Source organism: Podospora bellae-mahoneyi, chromosome 4 (assembly GCF_035222275.1).
Source record: "Podospora bellae-mahoneyi strain CBS 112042 chromosome 4, whole genome shotgun sequence".
Lineage (NCBI taxonomy): Eukaryota > Fungi > Ascomycota > Sordariomycetes > Sordariales > Podosporaceae > Podospora > Podospora bellae-mahoneyi.
The window spans coordinates 2,840,397-2,856,898 of record NC_085883.1 but is presented as its reverse complement, the minus strand read 5'-3'; the positions used below and the strand labels follow the sequence as shown (position 1 = coordinate 2,856,898).

Below are 16,502 nucleotides of genomic sequence, written 5' to 3'. Positions count from 1 at the left end.
CTCATTCTTCGGTGAGCTGCAAGTCTTCGCAAGAAGTTTTGGACCGGTGAATTGGGACGTCGTCAAAAGGGGCGCGTATGCCGTTGTACCTGATTGATACCCAACCCATAAAAGACTTGTTCCCTTAAATGCAGGGCACATACATGACAACGCACAGGGAAACCGTAGTCATCATCACTGGGAGTTAGAAAGCTTAGCTAAAGCAACGACATCATCCCACCTTGAATAGGTCTCTTCACCTCAGAGTCACACGAACACACACACCACTTCCTGTTCCGTCAAGGTCGCCAGCAGGATCTACAGGAGCAAGCCGATCCCCGTGGCGTTTCGTACCTTGAACTTTCAGAGTATCGACCGTCACTGGCCAGCTGTTGAATACACCCGAAACTGTCATCTAAGCTCGATGCAATCAAATGAGATGTGGCTTTGAATCTTCAGACAACGTCATGATGCCTTCTTCGCTTTCCGCACCTAACGACGAACCTGCATTCCAAGTAGACCAAAAGTTAACCTTGGCGGGCGTAGTTTCGGCAGAACCAACCAACTACCGAACAACCTCGCCCTTCTTTTTTCTTCAACTCACCACCATATTTTCGCCTTTTGTCGTCATTTTCACGCTCTCATCCCCTCTTACAGCCACATCCAGACAACAGGCAACGCATCTTGGGTGTATCACCTTCCAGAAAGAGGCAGTCAAAAAGCCTCCCTATCACGATTGCTTTGCAGCGGCCTGAAACGCATTCTCTCTCGACTAAGCTGTGCCCTGGACGTGCGGGAATAGCTGCACTTTTCTCGTACGACGACTGCCTGAGATGCCCAGCTATGGATAGATTCCAGAAGTCATTTCATGAGCTGAGAGAGGCCGGACCCCACGAATTGGGTATCCCGGCGCAATTCGCGCTGCTATTTGTTTCGAATATCCCGATGCCCCCAACGCCGAGAGTTTAAGCATATCTGTTGCGCCGCTGATCCGCACGCTGCCTTACGGGAAGAGGACGAGACCGCACGAGGTGGGATGGGCGCCGCGGGGAAGTCGGCCCTGCAGGAGTCCTTGGGCCTGCCGCTTGGTGTTGAGCTGGCTGCCTTCTCCGAATGCCTTCTCTTGGTGGTTCTTGCCCTGCGCTGCCTCTTTAGGTAGGTATCCAGATATCGGGTGCACCTTTCTTGCCAGTTCATGATTCTGAGGCTTGCAAGAGGATGAAATGACATTCTTGCCAAGATCTCACTAAATGAAGGACAGTACACCGATTTAGAAGAAGACTGGAGGAGACACCAATCAATCTCACACATGATCAAACGACGAAAAGAAGGCAGTTTCCAAGACTGACTCGGCTCAGGGCAACCGGCCAGATCAAGATCTTGTTTCTAGAACGGCAGTCAAAATGCACAATTGCCCAGGCCCGATGCCTGCCGCGGTTGCCCTGCCGTATCTCATGTTAGGTTTAGGGGGCTCCTTTTCTCAAGTAAACAGAGCATCTACCATTTGCCAGATCGTAAATCTTGGACACTCACATCAGATCTCACCGAATGTCTCTTTCCGGACTTTTTTTGATGGCAAACCATGAGCCTGCGTCAACTCCTTCCTCGACAGGAGCCTCCTCACCACAACCGCCAAAAGCGCTTAATTTCCACCAAGACTCTCATCTCCTCTCGGATACTGACCGCTCCTTTTCCCTCATGACGAGTACAATCTCTCGCAGTTTTGAGCCTCCATTCACTAACCCAAAAGCAACACCGAACAGCCCAGATTGAGGTTTGTCAACGGGCAAATGATAGCATCATCCGCTCGCCGTTTCATTAACACTAGGCCTGCTCACGGGCGGCCACCCACCCCGCAAACAAACATTCCGGTCTCTAAGTCAGCACAGATTAGGTAGTCCATTTTTGGGCCTGTGTTTTTACTGCCATCTACTTGAAATCAGCGGTGAGAAACAGGGTGTGGCCGCCTATGTAGGTCGCACACCCACACTCATATCACGAGACTTGCAAGGCCACCAATGAGAAGGACTTACGTATAATGTCAGGCTGAGAGAAAAGAGATTGTTACCTCCGTCATTGATCGACAATCTACAGGCTGTTGAACACACGTTCGCACCGGACATTAGTATTAACCTGTAACTCGCTTGCCTGATGATGAAAGTAGGTGAGCTTATGCAAACACTCAGCCATGATTCCAGTGTCGAACCTGCATCTGGATGGCATACCGAACTACCCTACTCACCAGGCTGAGAAGGGGGATTTCCCAAGCTATGTGACAAACAGCTGGATGGGACATCGAACACGTCGTACAACAACCGCTGGCTCGTCAGCTCATAGGTTAGGCAAGCGAGGTAAGGTGGGCTTATGCAAACATGTAGCTCAGCCATGATAGCCATGCATCACGACGGGTGAATATTCTCAACGGGGAGGCGGTCACTTACTTATTTCAGGTCATTGACCAATGCAACATACAGTCCCCCTCCCAGAATCTGAGTTTCACGGTGATGTATCTCCACAAACTGACAATTTTTTACTACGGAGGGAAGAGCAGGGCATAGGGCTGGCATAGCCATTGTCCATATGCAGGAAGACATGTACGTAAGCAGGCAGAAGTTACACAAGCTCACTCTATCTAGACTATCAAATCATTCCTCATACAAGTCCAGGTCGACCACACACATCCCATCTTGAGAAGATGCAAGAGACTAACCTTGGTGAACAGTTTGCCCTATGCAAGTCTCTCTTACATATGCAAACACAGCCCTCCTTGCTTCCAGCACCAGCCTAAGGCAGACGTAGATCCTCATCATAAGATATCACCAATCGACGAGATACCTAACCAGGGAGATCTGCCGGGCAAAGACCACATATCCTCTTACCTCTCTGACTACCTACGGCACCGGCCACGTATCAAGCCCAGTCATATTATCCTATAGCACAGCCATGCAGCCCCCTGCGGGCAAACCTGAGGTACCTACGCCCCAGCACTCATCTCCACGCATCATCAACGACAAAAGACTTCATCTTCAACAAGACACCTACCTGAGGCTGACCGAAGATTCACGCCTCTTCATGATCAGCCACACACTCATACAAACCCTAGACAGCTACCTACCTAGAAGCACAGCCACAAGAAAGAAACCTCGTATGAACATGAGATCATCTTCGCCAGACCAGAGGGGGGAGGTAGACATCTCAAGCGAGATGATCAGGCCCCTCGTCTATCAGCGTGTAAGGCTTCATACGCCTAGGTGATTCAAGCCACCACAATTATCACGAAGAGATCCACTGTATACAGCACATTCGGAATCTTCTCTTCCAACCAAGCCCCAAGAAGGGCGGCAAAAAACACCTACCCACCCCATCATCATCCAAACCACCTCCGGACTCATATCAACAGCACAGCCATAGGTAAGGTGTTCCCCTCCGAAACAGCAAGACAAGGCAAACAGCGTTCATTAACCTCAACCATATTCTTCCCACCAAGAAGCCCCAGACAACAAGAAACTCGACCTCAACTCTCAACAAATTATCATCTCTCAGAGTTCTGTACAAAAGAGCCCAACATTGATCTCGAGAAATAACGAGATAGGGTAGAGGTTGGATGCTCATCATCAAAGACATACTCAATATTCTGGCCATTGAGCCAAACATACTTAATCATCAGAAAGAAAAGCCAGAATCAAATTTTGTTTACCTAGAATGTGGGAAGCGAGTCGCAAGTTAACTGATTCAACACGAGACAAAAAGACAAGAAACCTAGCACATAACCTCATACCAAACTACTGATATTGCGGCCCAGTTCACACGCTGACAGAAAACGAGGACAAGCGTAAATCCAGAGAGGCCATTCTCGTTACGGATCATCATCATCATGTAGGAACTGACTATGTTGAGATTTTCTGATCCCTATGTAGCTAAATATACCAGAACTGATGGAAAATTTGGAGATATCAGCACACAAATTGAACGTGGAAACGACATAAGCAGAAGAGTATGGATTCCTAAATGATATACACAACCTCATCCACCCTATCATACCAGCCGACCCCAATTTTCTTCTTTAAACATACAAAAACAATATTCATGACATAGCTAAAAATATTTATACGACACATCAACCCCCCTCTGGAATAGCATGAGGCAAACCATCCGCCCAGGTGCCGTAATTTTTCAACATGGATAAAAAAAGGCAAACACATCAAGATATTATCGAGCGAATATTCCCCATTTTCGCCTTCTTCAACCTTCCTTAATAGCCCCCTTCGCGCCCACGCCCCCAGTTCAGCAACTTTTCGCAACTACCGTTTGCCTCCCAAATCATTAGTGACCATCAAAGAAAACAATTTACTGCTCCCTAGGCGCAGATCTGCTGGCAATACCTTCCTTAACGGCAGCCAGAATCAAATCCTTGGCCTTCTCAACACCCTCCTTGCTGCCAACAACCTCGATGGCCTCACCCTTAGCTTGGTCACGGGGAACGGTGATCTTGCAACCGCTCTGCTTGCGGATGGAGTTGACCTTGCTGCCGCCCTGACCAATAACGAAGCGGTACGTGCGGGGATCAGGCAGGATCAAGTAGCCTGTGGCATCCTGCTTCTTGGCCTGTTCCAGCGCAGCCTCGATGGCCTTCTTGGCCTTCTCGATGCTTTCAGGGGAGCCGCGAAGGACCCATGGAATCTCACCCTCCTCGGACGACGATCCGCTTTCGACAACCTTCCAGGAGTGAGCATCGGCAGTGGTTTCCTCGTCGTCAGTGATCAAAGGAAGGGCACCGTTGGAGCGGGCATCTGGAGCCGCAGGTCTGGGTGGGACGGCCTGGCCAGCATGGTCGACAGTAACACCGAAATCGTTTCTGAACTTGCGGAAGATTTGACCATTGTTGGAGACGGCGTGGTGGAGAGCACGAGGAACCTGCACAGTCTCGCCCTGCTGCTCCTTGACCAGAGACTCGATGTGAGCCTTGGCCTTCTTAACATCGGGAGCCTGGCCGGCAATCTTGACACCAGTTTGACCGCTTCCCTGGCGAGGAATATCAATCGAGACCTTGAATTGGTTCTCAAGACCGCGCTTGATGTCACCGCCGCGGCCAATCAAAGATCTGTGCTTCTCAACAGGCACCTCGAGAACCTCGGTAACCTGGCTCTCGCGCTCCGACACAATAGCGTGGATCTGCGCAATGATCTTGTCGACAACCTCGGTGCGGCCCTCGACCTTGATAGTGTTTCCGTCAGTATCCTGCTTGGGGAATTGAATGGCGCGGGCAAGCTCGCGGCGGTCATCGGAACCGCCAGCCTTGACGACGATGTCCCGCAGATTGGCACCTGTAACCGTCAGTAAACATTTTTCAAAGGGCATACTCATGTATCAATACTTACCGCCAGTCCCGATAAGAGCTTTGTGGTACTTGCGATCAACATCGATGGTCTTGACTACAGTGTCATCAAACACGGCCTTCTTCTCCTGAAGAGCCTTCTTGGCAGCAGCAACCTGGGCCTTGGTACCCTTGATCTGGATCTCAACCTCAGCGTCAGCATCTTCTTTGGCGCTGGGGATGTCAATCCTGGCACCACTGGACTGGCGAAGCTGCTCCAACACAGCACCTCCAGATCCAATCAAGGAAGGAAGCTGCTTCTGCTGGAAAGTGATAGAGTCGGTGAAGGAGGTATCCTTGAGATACTGCAACAGCGAGAGAATCTCATCACGGGCCTCATCAGCTCCGCGCTTGGGACCTCTAACGATGACCTCATCAGGGGCCTGTTGACGACGGTGCTTCCCGGCATCGCTCGAATCCGCAACGGATTCGTCGTCCTTGGCAGGCTTAGCAGTGCGAGGGAAGTTAATGATGACCTTGTAGCGGGTCTGGAGACGGTTGATCTGGGCGCCCTGGGCGCCGATAAGCTCGCGGTGGAACTTGGGCTCGATCTTCAAAACGTGAGTAGCCTCGTCCTGGAGCTGACGGCCGAGAGCAGAGATATGAGCTCTGGCGGCCTCGGCCTTGGCCTTGGGACCCTTGAGCTGAACCTTCCCGTCATTGACCTGGATATCAACGTCGAACTTGTCGCGGAGTTCCCGAATGTTGCTTCCACCCTTGCCAATGAGGTGGTTGGCAAACTTCTGGGGAAATTCAAACTCCAAGATGAACCCGCGCTCCTTCTCGTCCTCCTTCTCCTGCTCAATGAAGGCCTGGCACTTAGCCACCAGCGACTCCACGGCAGAGCTAGGACCTCGGAAGTTGATGATCGACCCAGTGTTCGACACGCGCACAGGGATCTGGTTCTCGGGGCGATTCTCCTGCTCCTTCTTGATGAATCTGCGCAACTTCTCATGGAACTTGGTGGGAACTTCCATGGTAGCGGCAGTCAAGGGATCCTGCTTGGCGATCAAGCCAGTGATATAGGCTTGGGCCTCGCTGAGCCACTTTTGCATTTCGAGCAGATCGGCCTGGCTGGGCTGAGCGCGAGGAATCTCGTAGGAATCAGGGCTTGTGCGGCCCTCGTAGACAAGAAGAAGAGGGGAGTCGGCCTCAGAGCCTTGGGGGATCACAAGGTGGACACCATAATCTTGTCTAACCTTGGGTCTAGCCTCCTTCTGCAGGTAGGCGTGGAAGAAGGGGTCGACCGCAGCCGTCGCAATGCGGGCTGGAGGGTGGCCCTCGACGATGCCCTTGACTTCGTTGGAAGCCCGGATAGCATTCTTGCCATCACGGGCATAGAGCTCCCAAGGAAGAGCGCCGTTGGCATTGAAAGGAGTGTTGAAGTGGACATGGTGCAGCTTCTCCAGACGCTCAATCTCTTTTCTCTCGCGGAGATAGCGGGTGACGTTGCGGGCATGGGCAGCAGCAGAAGGAATCTGGCGGAAGTAACGAGTGATATCAAGGTTGGAGCTCTGCATGTTCATAGCGAGATCCATAGCCACGTCGGAGGCGGGAGTGATCTTGTCAGAAGGCCCAATAATGGTGACGGTCTCGTCCTCATCGTCGGCGGGCAAGACAACAATGCATCCGGTCTGGTCGAAGAACTGATCCTGAGGAATGCCCTTATCACCAACAATGAACTGATGACGTCCCTTGTTGAGAGAGAACTGGTCGACGGCGAGTTGCTGGCGGAGCTCCTCGGCACGTCTTTCAATCTTCTCCTTGGCAGCCCTGACAGCATCGCGCTCACCAGTGAGCTGGATGAAGTTGTCAACAGCGGGATAGAAGACGGGAGGCTGTCCACCCTGAGGCGCCTCTGGCGGGTGAGGCACCCGGACGGGGTGCGAAGGCACCTGGACCTGAAGATCTCTACCCTGTTCCAGGCTGCTGATCAGGCCGTTCTTGGCAATGAAGGGAAAGAACTCGGCAGGGATGCCCTTGAGACGTGTGTTGACGTTGGCAGCCCGTTCACCAGCAATCTTCAAAATGGCGTTACGGGCAGCAGCAGCCTGCTGGGAGTTGCCCTCGATCAAAACATCGATCGTGCTGTCATCGTCCTCATCCTCAGCGGCCGCAGGAGCATCCTCTACCCTAGGCATCTGGATCCGGGCGCCAGTCTTCTCCTGCAGGGCCTTGATGGTGGAACCGCCCTTGCCGATGACATGGGCCCTGGTAGAACGGGGAATCGACACCTTGATGGAGAGCTTAGTGCCGATCTGGTTGATGAAGTCCTTCAGAGCCTGGGTCGCAATATCCTGGGCGCCAGTAGCCTCAACCCTGACCTTGCCATCCGCCATGGTGCTGACCTTGATAGGTGCCCGCGACCTACGGTTAAAGTCCTTGGCGATGTCTGGCAGGGGTTTCTTCAGCTGGGCACGAGGAAGCACGTGTTGAGGTTCCAAAAGTGTGTACTCAACATTGCGGCCTGGGATCGAGATATTCGCAGGGCCCCTGACAGCCGGGGGAGTAGGAGTCGTTGCACCAGAGGGAAGTGCGGATGTTGTAGGAGTGCCATTGCTTTCGCTTGTGCCATTGGCACCGGTTCTCTTGGCCCAGATACCGGTGGGACGGGCAACAGGAGCGGGTGCAGTCCCGAGTTCTGGGAAAAGCTCACGGGACTGGGTAGCAATGTTGGCCTTCGCAGGATTTGGTGCGGCTGCTGGGGGGGCAGACTCCGTGGTAGTAGCCTCGGTGCTGGCAGCAGACTTGGGGGGGAGCTCTTCGTCTACAACATCCTCGACCGTTACGTGGTGCGTGGCATGCTGTTGCAAGAGCTGGCTAGCAGCTGAGGGCTCAGCGGGAACGTTATCGGCCATGGCTGGGGGATAGATATCGAGATGCGTAACGTAAGACGGGAGAAGCTTGTCGTGAAGACAAGTGAAGAGCCTGGCGGAGTCTGGCAAAGGTTAGATAAAGTTGACTCCATCAGATACGACGTCCACCCAGCACCCAAAGGCTTGTGTGGCGGCGAGGGCGTGGGAGAGCGGGGACATCACAACGCCATTTTACTCACGCCTGGATTAACGGACAGATCGTTGGAGAAAAGAGCTATTAAAAAAACTGTAGCCAGCGAGGGTCGACAAGCCCAATCAGTGACAGCCGGTCTCACGGAGAAAGACTGTAGTAGAAAGAGGTCGTGATGACGGTGTGTGTTGGTCTGCGGCAGGCAGGGGGAAACAGCGGAAACGAATATTAAAACGGCGGGCGATGATGATGATGGGGGTTTAGAGCATCATGCGCAGGGAATTGATGCAATTGCTGTTCAGCGGCTATATAGAGGGCGGGAGGGAACGAGCAGTGCGACGGCCGTGTGGAGGGCAGTACAGAGAAAAGGCCAGACAAGCAATCGATGAAGTTGCTCACAAATGGGGTCTCGCGGTCTGGAGCAAGCTGGAGCCAGGTGGACATTCAACACTTTCTCCAATCGAGCTTCACCAAAAAAATGTTTGAGCAAGGGGATTGGCCTGGTAGCGCCATCGAACCCCCCCGGCGCCGAGGTGGGCCAGTCTTCCAGGTTGCTCTCAAGCCACACCTTCCGCCGCCCCATGCCCCGCACCACTTGCGGCTGCCACGGCTGCCACGTCCGCCAACCGGCCTTGGATCGCATCTTTTGCAGCTGTCAAGCCTCATCTGCCAAGCCAACATTCGAGAACAATCCAACCATGCATCATCTTTGCTTGATCTGATTGCTGTGTTACAGCTAGGCAGGGACATACCTTTCCATCTTGTCAAAGAGACAGAATATTCTCCGAATCTCGAGTGCTTACTGAAATTTGGTGTTTGGGATGAGGATGAGTGTGGGTGAGTAACAGATTGGCAAGGTCTGAAAGATATCGAGAGGATGAGAGAGGAACGAACACAGAAGGACGGTTCGGAAGGAAACTGGACGGGTCTCAGGCAATATATAGTGCCAGCTATCAGATTGCAACTGGGAGTCGATGTCCATTTATGTCCTACTTGAATCTAGCTAGCTGAGAGCGGGATCATATCGTATGGCTTGCGGCATCTATAGCTGAAACTAATAATGTTCAAGATAACATTAGAGTGTGTTGAAGGCTTTGGTCCTCGACAGGCGATTTTCGGATATGACTCTATACCAACCTATAAAGGACCAATATGAGAACAAATTTCGGGTCCGTGATGCGCTCTCCTAGTCACAATACACAAAAAGACCGAGCTGATATGCTTTTTTACCTGTTATCAACGGCCTCTAGATCCTACCACCAAGCCTTGCAACGCTGGCATCGGCTCGATCCAGTCGGCCCCCAAACCACGCCGACCTGTGCACTCCCGTTTTGCGCGCCGAAATGTCGTGTGAAGTAAAGTGCCCGACTCTGTTCCTCGCCCGAGGGCCCGTCTCATCACTCTCCAGAGGGCAGGTGGAAGAAGGTGGCGTCTGCCGTGTGCCGAGCAGCTAATAAGAAGGAGAAGGGGATGTGAACACAGCGTTGTTAACCCCGGTATCGTCATCTCCCCTCATCGCATAACGGCGTATATCTGTCCAGTCGGGTCATTCCGGGGAAGGCCTCTCCTCATGAGGCCAAGTCCGTGTCTATAATCCATTGGTCTCATTCAGGTAGCTTGTCAGTGACTGAGACTCGGAACATGCGTTTCATGATGGTCTGGATGGCCGCGTGTGAGTTGAACTCGTGATTATTTAGCTAGATGAGAGGGACATATGGGTTAGTCAAAAGAGAAGCATATTGGCAAGTCCATCAACGTATGAAGGCAGTTTTTCACGGGCCAGAAACAGTGACATAGACTGCTGTTGAACACCAAAGAACAGAGGATGGAGTTGAAGCGTGCAAAGTCAGCTCAGATCTTGTTGTTTCGTAGTGAAGTCGATGTCTCGGGTTCTCGAAGCCTATCTCCGGGGAGAGCGATTCGTCGTTTTCTTCCGTGGTGCAGCTGCCCGTTATTCCCATATGCTGCCCAATCTCGCTGGCTTCCGTTGATGTTCTGGAAGGTCTGTCCACTGTAGGCTTGCTCCAACGACACAGTGTACAAACTGGTACAGTACGAAAATGTGCCGGCTCTCTTCCTCCACGGTTCCAAAAACAGACACGGAGTGACGAGGGCTGGTGCATTGGCTGCGTACCTGCTGCAGCAGCCGTTCCGTTGACAGGCGATTGGGGAAGTTGGGGGCTCATGGCCATGGTAGCAGGTGGATGTAGGTGACAGCAGGTAGTCGCCGTTGCTGTTATATTATGGGCGGTGGCAGTGCGACCTATAACAGATCCTAGTTAACACCGACAGAATACAGAAGTTTTGGCCGCGTGTCTGACTAGGAATGGCTACCAGGAGTTGATCAAAATAGAGATGCCATGATACTGATAACGAGCCCAATGATATCTAACGTTCATTGATAGGATCTTCAGACAATCACCACTCTTTGCAGAGACAGTTGTGTTGAAGGATAAGGAATATTCTTCTTGATAAAGCCAAGTGTAAAGCGTCAAATAGTTGCGGAAGGGTTAGGGTTTGATACAGCTTCCTACTTCCTAACAGAGCTGTCTCCTTGATAATTGATGTCGTGATATGCCATTGCGCCCCCCTAAGATTTTAAATCAGCCGTTTATGATCGACGGCTTGCTGCGGGGTCTATCACCCGTCGATGTGATGCATTTTAGGATGGTTACTGGCATCTGTCTGGTCTGACACCAAGCATCCTAACATCTAGCCTGTCATGTCACTACCTATTCTTTTCTCTATCATAGCGGTGCCCAAGTGCTGCCCGAGCCCCCGTCAGCATGTTGAGAAAACAATGAAAACCATGCGGTTGACCCAGATATCTCGGAGACTTCGGTGTTCGCTGACATGCAACAGAATAATCGAGAAAGTGTGGCAAGACAGAGGTACGGGGTCGATGTATGTACAGCGCCCCATGTGCAGGTTTCTGCACGAGAGAGGAAGGGTTCCTCGGGAGCAACCTTAGATATGATGCCCTGCCGGCGGAACCGCCCATGGCATCGTGATTCCATGCAGCTTCGAGCATGATGATGGGCAGCTGGATGTTGCTGGGTAGTTTTGAAACGGAGAGCAAAAGCACGGGCGAACCCTGATGGTCGGGTAGGCTGGTGTGGGGTCAAAATGGGACCCTCCTAGGCGACCCTTGTCGATCGGCGGTCATTTCCAACGGTTTTCCTGCCACTTTGCTGGGCACAATTCAAGGAAACCTCGCCAGCGGTTCCAACCACCACACAAACCTGATAATCCTATCTCTACACCACTACCTTTATCTCTTTATGTATCGCCCTCCGTGAAATCAAGCTGAACTGTGGGTGTTGAACTCAACTGGCTCGCATGCTTCTTCTCCATGCCCCCCCATCATCAGGGTTATCGATCAGTCGAATTCCCACTGTGCCCCTTCAAAGCCGATCTCCCCACTCTCGTGTCCCGCTCAGACCCAGAAGCAGGACATGTTTGCTCCAAACCCATCATCCTGCCATTTTAAACTCATGCAAGCACGGTCCGAATCGACAAGGCTTTGTCACAAGCCTTGAGAGCTTGGTGGCTGGTTACGAGGCATTAAGGCGCCCTAGGAAACAGGAGCTGTGACTGAGGGGTATCCTGACTTTGGATAAGGGTCACGCCAGACCTCACAAGTAGAGCAATGATTTGACTAGAGGAGAGCAACAACCGATAGTGCGGCAGCCTCTCGCGCCTGATTGCTGCTTGGAGGTTCATGCGCTGCTCGTAGCAACCTGCCTGCCATCCCATATTTTTCATTTTTTTTAACGCGCGGGAGCTTGTGACTGCTGTCGTCCTGTCACCACCTTGTCGTCCGCCTGAGTTCTAGAAAACGGTGGCCCGGGAGGGTTAGTCCGGTGTCCGTTCTGACAAGGTCCCCTGTTCCCCTGGCTGGATCTCGTCGTCTTGCCCGCTGCCCCTCCTCTCCGTTCGTTCCCTTTGCCGCCGACGTTGCGTCTGGCTCGCACTGTGTCCGGCAGTCTCAATCGCGCTGCGTCTCCGCCAAATGCCACCACGATGGCCCGTGGGAAGCCAAGGTCTTCTCTGTAGCAGCATGTACAAGGACTGAACTGAAGCACAGCCAAGCAGAAGGCGAGGAGGACGACAACGAAAAAACGAGAGGCCAAAACGCAATTTTGCACTCTGCTACCCTCGCTCCGTACCTCAATTACTGTGACTGCCCCCCCTCCCCCCTGGAGTCACCTCATATAGTATTTGTACGTTTCCATGGTTTCTTCTCTCCCTATTATTGCTAAGTATTATTATTATCTGATTGTTTAATGCTGCCTCCCCATCCGCCCGTGTCCCAGTCCCAGCCCTCCTTTGTGCCGTGAGTCTGTCTTGAGACGGGAGACCGGGAGCAACTGGCAGAGAGAGATGGACAGTCCCAAGACTTCTTCTTTCAACGGCAACGGCAGTTCACACCGTCGCAGGCTCACCAAGAAGCCCCCGCCGAACCACCATCATCCCTCCAGCGTCTACAGTAGCGTCAGTGTCAGTGTCGATGGTCGTGGAGTTGACGCCCAATCTTTAGGGAGCAAACGAAGCTCGACGAGCTTGAAGCGGGCCCCAAGCGCCCCCCTAGCCAGAAGTAGTCCCGCCGCCCCAAAGCACCTCCAGCATCCAAACGCGTCCGACAAGCAGAAGCAGGCCTACAACAAGACCACCTCGCCACGCATCCCCGCTGCACCACCGGCACCCTCGTCGGCCCTCTCCCCAGCAAACCGATCGCATACCGCGCCCATCCTTCCCGCCCGCGACTCTACGGCACCTGCACCAAAGCCGCCAAAGTTGTCGCTGTCCAGATCATCGTCCACTGCCCCCCGCGCTCAACATCGACCCCTCAGCACCAAGACCTCGGACGAGCTAATTGGCGCTCCCTTTGACGGCACTGCCATTCTCAATCGCATTGAAGCGACGAAGTCACCCACGCATCACACCACACCCGTCGCAACAAGCACAACCACCTCGCACCACCACCACTTCCACAATAACACCGCCAAGCGTAACACATCCCCGCCGCGATCAACTCCTCACGCCTTGTCGCAAGCCAATTCGGACGCCCGAGTCATGGGCAACTCACCTCCCCCCCTCCGCCAATCGGCGAGCTTCTCCGCCACAGAGGCATCGTCTCTTAATGAGAAGGCCAGCGGCTCGTCAAAGACGGAGAGCTCGACCGGGCCGAAGAGGTATTCAGACGAGACGAAGGAGACCAAGATGCCCAGTGTCTTGAGGAAAAAGTCGGGCTTCTCAGGCTTCATGAACAGTCTGGTCGGCTCGCCAAAGAAGCCATTGATCTCGGCGCCAGAAAACCCAGTGCATGTCACCCATGTTGGTTATGACAGCACGACGGGTCAATTTACTGTTCGTAGCCTCCTTTTTAGCTTTCTCCGTAGCTTTCAAACGACTGGGCTAACCCTTATTTACTGACAGGGCTTGCCAAAAGAGTGGCAGCGATTAATCAACGAGAGCGGCATCACGGAGAAGGACACACGAGAACACCCCCAGATACTTGTCGATGTTTTGACATTTTACAAGGAGACTACTGAAAAGCCCCAGGAAGACGTACAACTAGAGAAGTTTCACGATGCGCGAGCAAACGATTACCGGGGACTATCTGGGAGCACACCCTCTTCGGCGGCTTCGACCCTTCCCTCTCCAAGTGTGCTCACTTCTGGGTACACATCGATGTCGCCTTTGATAAGCCCTCCTGCAAGTCCGAGATTCCCAACTGTCACCCACGAAGGCAGTTTCGAGAACCCTCGCGCACCCCCTCCGGTCCCCAAGGGGCCTGCTCCTCCAGTCAAAGATGCCAACCTTATGCCTAGCCGACCGGCGCCAAAACCACCAACCAGTCTCCCCTCGAGGACGCAGCAGCAGCCTGGATATCCAGCAAAGGACTCCGGAATTGGCATGCCACATCCAGGAGAAGATGGTGCCACACCATATCTCCCACCAAAGGACAACATCCCAATGTTGCCAGAGGAGCTCCGGTCCAGATCAAACTCGCGAGCGAACGGCACCTCCCCTTACCTGCCGTCGTCATCACAAGCTACAACGGCTGTCACCACCCCCAGCCAAGCAGCCATCTACCAGCAGCAGCTGATGCAGCAACAACAAGAGCAAGCCATGGCACAAGCCCAAGCGGCCATGACGGGCCAGTTGGGTCGGGCGACCAGCAAGCGACAACAACACCAACAGCCCACTCCGCCATCCTCCCAACACCCCCATCTCCGACAAGCCGAGCAAGCGGGTCGTGTACCACAATCCCAACAGCAAGTCGCACAAGCCAACTCAACCCGCCCACGGCACCGACCACGACAGTCTAACGGAGTTGACGTGGTCGCTGCCCTCAAGAGGATATGCTCCGAGGGCGACCCGCGGGAAGTTTACCGCGGGTTTACCAAGATCGGCCAGGGTGCCTCCGGCGGAGTGTTTACTGGACATGAGCGAGGGTCTAACAGGCTGGTGGCGATCAAGCAGATGAACCTGGAGCAACAACCCAAGAAGGACTTGATCATCAACGAAATCCTGGTCATGAAGGAATCCTCGCATCCAAATATCGTCAACTTTATCGACAGTTATCTCTGTGCGGGTGAGTTGTGGGTGGTGATGGAGTTTATGGAAGGCGGCAGCTTGACGGACGTGGTGACGTTCAACATTATGACCGAGGGGCAGATTGCGAGCGTGTGCAGGGAGACACTCAGGGGATTGCAGCATTTGCATTCCAAGGGTGTGATTCATCGGGACATCAAGAGCGACAACATTTTGTTGAGCATGGAGGGTAATATCAAACTCAGTATGTAACCTCACAATTACCTGGGTACTCTTGGGTTCTTGGGCTAACCAAAATCAACAGCCGACTTTGGCTTCTGCGCCACCATCAACGAGGCGCAAAACAAGCGTACGACCATGGTGGGAACCCCCTATTGGATGGCGCCAGAGGTGGTTACGCGAAAGGAGTACGGGCGCAAAGTCGACATTTGGAGCTTGGGCATCATGGCCATCGAGATGATTGAGGGGGAGCCGCCGTACCTGACTGAGTCGCCGCTGAGGGCGCTGTGGCTGATCGCTACCAACGGGACGCCCACCATCAAGAACGAGCAGGATCTGTCGCCCGTGTTTAGGGATTTCTTGTACTTTGCGCTCAAGGTGGATCCGGAGAAGAGGGCGAGCGCGCATGATCTGTTGAGGGTGAGTCTTTTATTTCTTCCCCGCTTGTTCTTTTGTACTTTTGATGGGGGTGGTTGTTTTCCGACTGTTTTGGGAGACTGTGACGCTGACACTTTGTGATGATAGCACGACTTCATGAAGACATGCGTTGAGCTATCTTCCCTGGCGCCGTTGGTGAGGGCGGCGAGGGAAGCGAGGGCTCAGGAGAAGGCCCGGAAGGGGCAATGAATGATTTATCTCTGATGTGGGATTTTCTTTTTACCGGATCACACAGACATCATCACATGGCTAAGCGGAGCCAGACAGACACTGTTTTCCACCGAGCGAGTTGTTTGTTTGTTTTTTCTCTTACTATTACTTACTACTATGTTGTACTGAAATGTACTTGTGATGTTTTGGTTGGATCTAAACAGGGTGGATGGGGGGTTGGGGGTTGGGGCGTGGGGGAAGTGGTGGGATTTATTTACTTACTATGATCTTTTGTGTCTTGAGGAAAAAGACATATCATACTATTCAAATTTAGCGGTTTTTTTTTTTTTTGGCTTTCTACTTGGGCTGTTGTTTAGTGGGGCTTTTGCAAGGGAGTTTGGTTGGCAGTTTTGGTTGGGGGAGATAGTGCTATAGCTGGTTTTTGGACGAAGGATGAAAGGCAAAGCAGAGGGATATGTTTTGCTTAAATTTTACAAAAGGCCAGTTTTATCAGATGCTTCTTTTTACTTTTTGACTTTGATCGTGAGGGGCTTTGGTGAGAGGTTAAGGGGAGTTGGCGAGGTCTTTTCGATGATGTTTTGTAAGAAGGGAATGGGGGGCCATGCTTGGGGTTTGGGCGGGGGAAGGACGGTGTTACACCAATCGAAAAATTATGATCATGCTTGAGGCACCTACAGTGCTTGCGTTTCTTATGTCGGTGGGCGTTTTTGTGTATATATATCTATGGCATGGAATGGATGGTTGGGATTTGTTG

The 16,502-nt window shown here is 52.7% G+C and overlaps 2 protein-coding genes across 2 annotated transcripts; one reads left to right on the top strand and one right to left on the bottom strand.

Annotated features, from left to right (window-relative positions):
- Positions 1-3,854: 3,854 nt before the first annotated feature.
- On the bottom strand, positions 3,855-10,747 carry QC761_406990 (uncharacterized protein). The gene is made up of 5 exons (XM_062878975.1): positions 10,694-10,747; positions 9,590-10,622; positions 8,409-9,496; positions 5,358-8,291; positions 3,855-5,303 (listed from the first exon to the last, which is right to left on the bottom strand). Exons 4-5 carry the CDS (start codon positions 8,209-8,211, stop codon positions 4,327-4,329), a joined length of 3,831 nt encoding a protein of 1,276 aa, XP_062732557.1. The 5' UTR covers positions 8,212-8,291; positions 8,409-9,496; positions 9,590-10,622; positions 10,694-10,747; the 3' UTR covers positions 3,855-4,326.
- A 1,371-nt stretch (positions 10,748-12,118) lies between these two features.
- STE20 (signal transducing kinase of the PAK) lies at positions 12,119-15,864 on the top strand. The gene is made up of 4 exons (XM_062878977.1): positions 12,119-13,729; positions 13,799-15,164; positions 15,225-15,559; positions 15,665-15,864. The coding sequence occupies exons 1-4, from the start codon at positions 12,743-12,745 to the stop codon at positions 15,764-15,766; spliced, it is 2,790 nt and encodes a 929-aa protein (XP_062732556.1). The 5' UTR covers positions 12,119-12,742; the 3' UTR covers positions 15,767-15,864.
- The last annotated feature ends 638 nt before the right edge of the window (positions 15,865-16,502 follow it).

What these genes read in the sequence shown, in the direction of transcription:
- QC761_406990 (XM_062878975.1), bottom strand. Translation starts at nt 8,211, where the DNA reads ATGGCCGATAACGTTCCCGCTGAGCCCTCAGCTGCTAGCCAGCTCTTG. An exon ending in AGCTCTTATCGGGACTGGCG is followed by an intron (nt 5,304 to 5,357) that starts GTAAGTATTGAT and finishes TGACGGTTACAG; the next exon opens with GTGCCAATCTGCGGGACATC.
- STE20 (XM_062878977.1), top strand. Translation starts at nt 12,743, where the DNA reads ATGGACAGTCCCAAGACTTCTTCTTTCAACGGCAACGGCAGTTCACAC. An exon ending in GCACGACGGGTCAATTTACT is followed by an intron (nt 13,730 to 13,798) that starts GTTCGTAGCCTC and finishes ATTTACTGACAG; the next exon opens with GGCTTGCCAAAAGAGTGGCA. An exon ending in GCGCGCATGATCTGTTGAGG is followed by an intron (nt 15,560 to 15,664) that starts GTGAGTCTTTTA and finishes TTGTGATGATAG; the next exon opens with CACGACTTCATGAAGACATG.